General features: G+C 41.5%; 1 protein-coding gene across 1 annotated transcript in view; it reads right to left on the reverse strand.

Annotated features, from left to right (window-relative positions):
* The window catches only part of LOC101986401 (serine/threonine-protein kinase Sgk3), a 48,862-nt gene extending 40,838 nt beyond the window's left edge, over window positions 1-8,024 (reverse strand). The window contains exons 1-2 of the mRNA XM_013351788.1: window positions 7,805-8,024; window positions 2,443-2,526 (exon numbers count right to left, since the gene is read on the reverse strand). Coding sequence (XP_013207242.1) covers window positions 2,443-2,526; window positions 7,805-7,900 — 180 coding nt within the window. The 5' untranslated portion in view covers window positions 7,901-8,024. The remainder of the gene's footprint in view (window positions 1-2,442; window positions 2,527-7,804) is intronic.
* Window positions 8,025-8,706: the final 682 nt, after the last annotated feature.

An 8,706-nucleotide genomic window follows, 5' to 3' on the forward strand; every position in this document is an offset into this window, starting at 1 on the left:
GCAGCCTGCAGCTCCCTCAACAACAATATGATCTTAAGGAAAATTTATAAGACATATTTTAAGTATGATGCCATGATATAAAATACTAAAATATATGAATAAAACACCACAGACTGACTAACCATCCTATTTTGTCCCATGAAACTGTTCAGTCACTGTTCAGTATGTGACCTTGGAGAGGTCTGTGTCGGGACTTGTTTCCCATTTGTAAAATGGGGATAGGCTAACCGAGCACCTTCCAGATTTTGTTGGGCAGTTAAAGAAGATCATATTCGTTAAGCACTGAGATTGGAAAATGGTACCCAGGCTCTGCAGGTGCTACTCACCTTTTCTCTGAAGAAATATGCTCTCTGTGGTCTACAGCAACAGATTATTAACACTTTCCAGAGAAAGGGAATTAATTTTGGTTTCAATATTCTCAACTCTAGCTTGCTCCTTATTAGTATCTAATACATTTGTTTATCAAATTCGTTTGGGGGAAAATTGACTTTTATTGAGGAACCATTTGTTATCTATCCTGAGCACTTACTGTATATAGAAATAAATTAAACAAAGGGCAGTCAAGTTGTAAGCTTGCAATAGGAAATCCAAAAGCATACCAAGTACAAATCTAACTGGCAATTAATAGGAAAAACAAAGAATAAAAGAATGTATTAATCATTGCATGCTATAGGCAGCAAATCCCAGACCAAAAGAGGGAAAAACAAATGGTATCCCCCACAAGAAACACATAAACTGGAAGACACTTAGCAGACTTATCAGCTGGTCACATAAACAGACGGGACACGCTGCTATGAACATAGTTGAGCACATGTTCTTGTGGCACGATTGAGCATCCTTTGGATATATACCCAAAAGTGGTATTGCTGGGTCTTGAGGAAGGTTGTTTCCTAATTTTCTGAGGAATCACCATACTGATATCCAAAGGGGCTGTAGCAGCGTACACTCCCACCAGCAATGCAGGAGTAGAACACTGGTTTTTTTAAGTTCAATTTCAATTAGTGTATCATTTGAGTATTGTTTAGGACATATACAGTGACATGCTAAATAAGGTGAGACTCAGAAAAAACCGAGAGACACTGTGATTCTTCTCAATCCACTTGGGAAACTGTTTGTTTTGTAGCTGAGACAACCTTAACTTCCCTAACATATTTTTGAAAAATCTAACAAATGAAACCCTAGAGATTTACATATTTTATCGAATTATACTCGTGTCTGCGCACGTGTGCATGTAATGTGTGTGCAGTACCCTTGGAGGCCAGAGAGGACAATGAAAACCCTGGCACTGGAGTTCCAGGTGTTTGTGACCCTTTTGCAAGAGCAGCAAGGGCAAGGGTTATCTTCCTAGCCCCAAGATTTACATATTAAGATCAGAAGATAGGGTTAAGAAATGAAAATTTACCTTTCCAAGTATAAAGAGAATTTTCTAGAGATGCCTAGCAATCTACTCATTATATACACTGGGAGACCAGTACCTTTTATGGCACGAGAGAGCTAAGAACTTACACATGGAGTTGAAGGCACAACTGTTTTTTGTTTACTTGTTTGTCTTCCCTAACTGAACCAAAGCTTGGGACTCGGAGCTGTTCTAACCCAGGCTTCTGCAGTGACGGACTCAAGAGACATGGCTCGAGCATCTTAAGACTTCTGAGACAGCATCTTCCACCAGAGTCGGTACCAGCAGAGTCTGCTCTGATGCCGTCAATGACCTTGGTGTCTCACTGCATTTGCTGTAAACCACGTGTGACTACAGGTGCCAGACTGTGAACTATTTAATAGCTGGATTATGGATAAAAATGGCTTCAGTTACTTAGACTTCAAACTCCAATGGACTGCTGGAAAGGCAACACTCATTTCAATTGTGTTAGTACTTGAAACCCAGAACTGACGACTTCTAAGAAGGACACAGAAGAGGAGTGTGGGCCGATCCTTTGAGATCTCAGGCTTAGAGTTGAAGATCTGAACGCAACTGCCTCGACGGATACCATATTACTTGACACAAGTACTGGCGCCTGGTGTCATGGGACCCTGAAATGCCCTTGAGCTCCTCACCTCCGTCTCTCCCCGCTCATGTAGAACTGTCTGTCTTCCCACATTTCACATAAAGACAATAAATTAAGATGCTTTTGAAGAATCCCTTTCCCTTTTTTGATTGGAAAGTTGTCTTGATTTGCTCATTCAAATACATTTCTCAGTGTGTGGGATTTTTCTCAGGTGTTTAGCTTTAAACAGAAATGTAGTTACTCAGGCGGTGATGGCGCCTGCATTTAATGCCAGCATTTGGGAGGCAGAGGCAGGGGGATCTCTGAGTCTGAGGTCAACCTGGTCTACAAAGCAAGTTCCAGGATAGCCAGAGTTGTTATACAGAGAAATTCTGTCTCAAAAAACAAACAAACAAACCAAAAAGAAATCAAAGAAAGAATAAATAATGTGGTCTCTTACAGTATTGTAAAGTTTGTCAAACTCTGCATATCTCCTGAAGACAAACCACTCGCTTCTGCCCACTGACACTAGAACTTTATAAACCTGTGGAAAGAAAAAGAAAATGATGCAATTTAACAAATTTTAACTGCAAAGAAACCATTGGCTGTTTAAATACATAAAATTGTCTTCATATTTGCAAAACTGGCTTCTGTTCGCATGATTATCCAAGATTAAAAAGCATGCCAAGTGAAGCACGTGTTTCATCTTGTCCATTTCTCTTGCTGTTGTCCTAGCAATGTTAGCTCCTCTTTACTCTTGGATAATTTAGCATTCACATTTTACATTTTATGTAACGCCTCCTTTGTAACAAGCTTTAACCACACACACACACACACACACACACACACACACACACACACAGTAATGCAAACTATAATCTAAAAGGTGTTCCATCCTGAAGACCTCATTACAAATAAGGCAAGAAAGGAGCACTTGACTATGTAGCTCCAGTAAAACATGGCACTGACCTGTCATGAAAGTTCTGTTATTTTCACAATAACCATGGCTATATGAATGTGCTCCCTATCAGAGCTACCTGAATTCTAACGCTCTGCCACTCTTGCCTCATATTCTCTTTCCTAAGAATAAAGAACTACAGAACTAACTGATTGCATTTTCATACTTACCAGCTTACTAGGCCTTGAAATGTTAAGTGTTTTCAAAAGCAACCCCTGACCATTCATAAACACTTACTACTAATTCTTTTCCTCCAGACCATCTTTGACACACTAGTTTTCAAATAAAAATCGTATCCTTACATTTTCCTAACGCCATTGTACAAATGTGTCTGATGCCTTCATATACAGCCTCGTTTAATCATGAGCAACAATCCTATGAAGCAAGCAGAATTATAACCCCTACTAGATGTGAGAAAATGTCAGTCAAAAAGTTGATTTACGTAATCAAAACACTGCACAACTTTGACTACAATCCATATCATTTCCTCCCACTATATATCAGACCTGGCATTAAATCAGCAGCAGGTACAGAATTAACTTTCACAGTTCAGTCCAAAGACACAAGTTCACATTCTACAATGAATTGTGAGGAAAGAGTTGGAGAACCCAAAGATGCTACCATTTCTAACAAGAAGATAACAATAACTAACGTATATGAAGACAGAGTTTCTGGTGAAGGACTTGGGTTATAAACCCATTTTTTATAGTGATAACTAGACTTGTCTTGCTTCAGGTGATTTCCTACACCTGTGTCCACAGTCTCTTAGTGTCAGAGAAAAGCAGGTTCATCCCAGACAACCACACAGATGCATACAAATCATCCATTCCACAAAAGGTAGGTAATTCGCATCTACACGTCCATACTAAATAATACTCTGTGGAAGACATAGTTCTGTTATTCTGTGATATACCATATAAGTGGCCACATTAACAGGGCCCTTGGCTATAAAGCCATATTAAAGCTGTATCTTTCTATGAGAGAAGCAATGAAGGATGATGGGAGGCAAGGCAAAACCCTGGTACCAGTCGCCCGGCAAGGCATGTGTTATTCAGATGAAGGACAACATGGCTCAGGCCCTGGAGCTGCAACTATTGAGCAGTCAGAGGGCTGGTTTAGAGTCAACTGTTAGTTCATGGTGTAAACACACTTCAGATGTTAGGAAAATTTTGTTATTTTCAGAAAATAATCATGGACATCCCTTTACAGGTAAAACTATGCAAAACTACTGAGTTTGTGTCAGCAATAAAGAAGAGAATCGGCCAAGCACCAGGCCGTCGAGTCTCCTAATTAGGAGATATGGAAGCAGCCCTAACACAGAGAACAGACCCTGGTCTATGTGACTGGGCATTTTAAGGCCCTCGTACTGATTTCCTGGTGAAGATACAGAAGAGGGAGGAGGGCTGTCTCCCTTGGATACCCAACTACAGCCAAGACCACAGCCAAGTCTGGGTTCAGGACAGAGTCTCTGGAGCAAACCACACACACACACACACACAAACACACACACACGCCATTAAATAAGTTTTAACAACAACAATAAAATGAATGGGCAAAACCAAAAGAAATTTTTAAATCAAAAAAATTTTTTTCTAAGATTCTTAAAATTTTTTATTTTATGTGTAAGAGTGCCTGCAAATATATCTGTGCACCATAAAAGGTTCTGGATCTTCCAGAACTGGAGTTGAAGATGCTTGTGAGCCACCACACTGGTGCTGGGAGTTGAACCCAGGTCCTATGGAAGAGCCACCAGTACTCGTAACCTCTGAGCCGTCTCTCCAGCCAGGTAATTCTCATTAAACCTACACTAACTCAATTTTAAGGTCTCATGAAACAAGGAAGGAAGGAAGTCCTTCCTCAAATGACCTTGCATTTCAGCAGGCAAGGCATTCAGAATAAGACAAAATATATTAAGTAAGTGCTGATAACGGCTACTTGCGTATTAGGTAAGGTAAGTAGGACAGCAAACGAGAGCAGCGTGGAGTGTGGAGGTGCTATTTTGTATTTTAAGTGGTTACATACACACAAAGCCTCCAATGGGGAAACACTTGGGCGTCTGACTGAAGTAAATGAACAAGATGACTTTCACAGGAACTCTGAAACCAGGGCACAGCACAGAAATACCAGGCCCTGGCAGAGGCTTCCTGACTTTCACAGACTGTGTGGAAGCCTCTCTCCCTGAAAAGAGCAAAGGACACCTAACTTAATCCACCGTCCACACAGAAGGAACGTCTGCCAGACTTGATGGGAGGCAAAGTTCCGGAAGGACAAAATGGCCCAAAGGTAAGAACAAGGAGAAAAGGAAGGGATATATGGCATACACACCACATTTTATCCAAGATAGAGAAGTCCTTGCTGACCTTCAAGGTAGCACTGCTAAAAAATACACTTATATAAATGTATTAATAAGCATGTACTGTTTAAGATACTGTTGTTAAAACACACATTCTCACACATTCTTACAGATAAACGCACTTTGCAACCGAGAGGCTAAGGGGAGACAAACAGTCAGCTATACACTCCAACCTCTCTGTATCAACGCAGGAGGTGTGTTTGTTTAGGAGGGCAGAATAAAGCCAGTGACCACATCTAGGACCTTGAGAAAGAGCTACCATTTGGGGTTACGTCTGCAAATTAATAAGGCAGAAAATAGTAGCTGGAGCAGTTAGCTTAGGATTTCAGCTCTTCTCAACTCCCATGTGAACATGGATTTGAGCTGAAAGTCACTTGTCACAGGGCTCAATGGCAAGGATCCAGTGACGTACTCGTTACAGACGAGGGACGGCCCCAAAAGGGGTCTGTCTGATGAGCAATACTGAGAACAAAGGTGTTAGCTGAGTGCCCCATGAGACCCTCGTCACACCAACAGAAGATATTCTCATCACCCCGCAATGGCAGAGGCCAGCTAAAACACCAGTTAGAAGTCCAGGCTGCACAGAGAAACCCTGTCTCGAAAAACAAACAAACAAACAAACAAACAAAAAAGAAGTTCAGGCTATATCACATCAGCCACAGCTATTTCCTAGAATGCAATTGACAGCTGGAACATTACAGATGTGCAGGGATGACAAGGAAGCCAGAGACCTTTATTCAACAAATACCCTGAAAATGGACACCCTTCCTCCTATAAACCAAAATGCAGACCGCGGTAAGGCTGTATGCTCAAGCAGGATGACAGAGTAAGACAGCCTGGGCATTCTCACCTGGGTGGAAGTAAGTAGAGAACAGAGCTGAAGTCCAGCAAATGTCTTCATACTGCACAGCAGCCTGGGACTTTCAGCAAAGACCAGATCAGAGACAGAAGGGCAGGAAAGCTCTAACGATCCTGTCTGGAGCACTGGGACTAAACACGATAGTGTGTCTCGCAATACTAATAGGACACATCTGCTCTCAGCTGGAGGGGTGGTTCAGAGGTCATGGTGACCTGTTGTAGGGCTGGAGAGATGGCTCAGCATGGGGGCATTCTAGAGGACCCAGACTTGGATCCTAGCACCCACATGACAGCGCATAACCATCTGTAAACTCCAGTTCTGGGGGATCCTTTTTCTGGCCTCTGAGGGCACTAAACAGTCAGTACACAGACATATATGCATCTATCTATCTATCTATCTATCTATCTATCTATCTATCTATCTATCTATCTGAATAAATATTATATATTCATACATAAAGAAAATGAAAACTATTTTTTAAAAGACTACTTGTGCAAATGAGTTTGTATCCTAGAACTAAGTAACAGGCTGTGATCTGTACACATCTGTAAATCGATCTCTGAGGGAAGGTAGAGATTTAGTAACTAAGAAAACAAGAGACCCAGGTTCAAGGAGAGCCCTGACTACTTTAAGGTTAGGGTTGGGGGTCCTCTATGAACCCATATGTGCACATATGCTACACACACATACACACACACACACACACACACACACACACAAATAAACAAAGGATTTCAAGGTTCCAGTAATAGTCACTGATAACGCTACTAGCACAAACTCATTGTGTCTATTGCTTATAAAACCCTCCCTCCAGCAAATATTGTGGCACAAAAAACAAAATCAGGAAGGTTTTTACCTTTAAGGTGAGAAAAGAAGAAAAAGGAAACATTTTAAAATGTGGCAGAAAGTAATAAAATACCATGAGACACTATGGAAATTTCAAGACAGTAGTCCTTACCATGGACTCAAGGACTTCAGGAGTCTACAGCACTCAACAGTGTGTACAAACTAACAGTACACAGATAGTGTCTGTATACAAACATCTGATGAGAGAGCATACAAGCCTCATAAAATTCCTCAAAGAGATGGTAAATAGGCAAAAATTTGCACTAAAAAAGACAATTACTGTTACAGTAGCCAAATGATGTGGGGTTCCCCTCTGTATGCTGTGAATACCACTGGTTAATAAAGGACTGCTCTGAGCCTATAGCAGAGTAGGACAGAAAGAGCTAGGTGGGGAAAACTAAAGAGAATGCTGGGAGGAAGGGCGGAGTAAAGAGAAGCCATGTAGCCCCGCTGGACACAGATTCCGGAACTTTACCTGGTAAGCCACAGCCTCATGGCCATACATAGGTTAACAGAAATGGGTTAAATTACGATGTAACAGCTAGCCAATAAGACACTAGAACTAATGGGCCATGCAGTGATTTAAAAAATACGGTTTCTGTGTGATTGTTTCGGTTCTGGGCGGCGGGGACAAACAAGCAGCCTCCTTACAACAGCCAAAGAGGGATCTGTGAGGACAGCCATTCAACAGAAGCAGAACCTGGACACATGGAGAAAGGGAGGCGGATTCCTAGTTAGGAAGAACACAGGCAGAGGTGGAAACATTTGCTGTACTGACTCTCTTAAGCTTCCTGCTACGCACTTACCGTGAACCTCTTCTTTTTCTCTCTGTGTTCATCAGAGCTGGGGATGCTCACACTTGGGCAGCTCTCCTTGCAGTCCATGGTACAATCTCTCTGCATGTAATGTCTTGAAGGACACAGAAACTGAATCCAAAGTTTCTAAGTCCCCAGCAGAGGGTAAAGACGATTAACTAATCCAAAATATGAAACCTCTTGAGGTAATGTTCAAACTCCATCATGGAACCTTAAACAACAGGAAAAACCACGATTAGTAAACTAAAAAATAACATTATGAGGCTGCAAAAATAGCTCAGCAGTCAAGAGAATTGGCGGTTCTTAACACCAGCTTGGCTCTTCGGAGGACCAGCGTCCACGGCGCAAATATCAGGGGCTCATATCTGATAAACACCTTCAGTAATGTGGCAGGATACAAGATTAACTAAAAAAAAAAAATGAGTAGTTCTTCTATATACAAATGGTAGACTATGAGAAATCAGGGAAACAACACTCTTCACAACAGTCTTAAATAATATAAAATATCTTGGTGCAACTCTAACCAAGCAACTTCAAACTTAAAGAAATGTTCAACATCCTTAGCCATCAGGGAAATGCAAATCAAAATGACTCCAGGATTCCATCATACACTTGTTAGATTAGCTAAGATCAAAGACACAGTGACAGCTCATGCTGGTGAGGATGTGGAGCACGGGGAACACTCCTCCACCACTCGTGGGAGTGCAAACTTGCAGAGTCCCGATGGAAATCAATAGTGTGGTTCCTTAGAAAGACGGGAATCAATTTACATCAAGATCCAGCTATCCCACTCCCGAGCCTATACCCAAAGACCGCTTCATTCTACCACAGAGACACTGCTAAATTATGTTTACCGCTGCTCTATTCGTGAATAGCCAGAAGCTGTGAACAGT

Source organism: Microtus ochrogaster, linkage group LG5, assembly GCF_000317375.1.
Source record: "Microtus ochrogaster isolate Prairie Vole_2 linkage group LG5, MicOch1.0, whole genome shotgun sequence".
Classification (NCBI taxonomy): Eukaryota; Metazoa; Chordata; class Mammalia; order Rodentia; family Cricetidae; genus Microtus; species Microtus ochrogaster.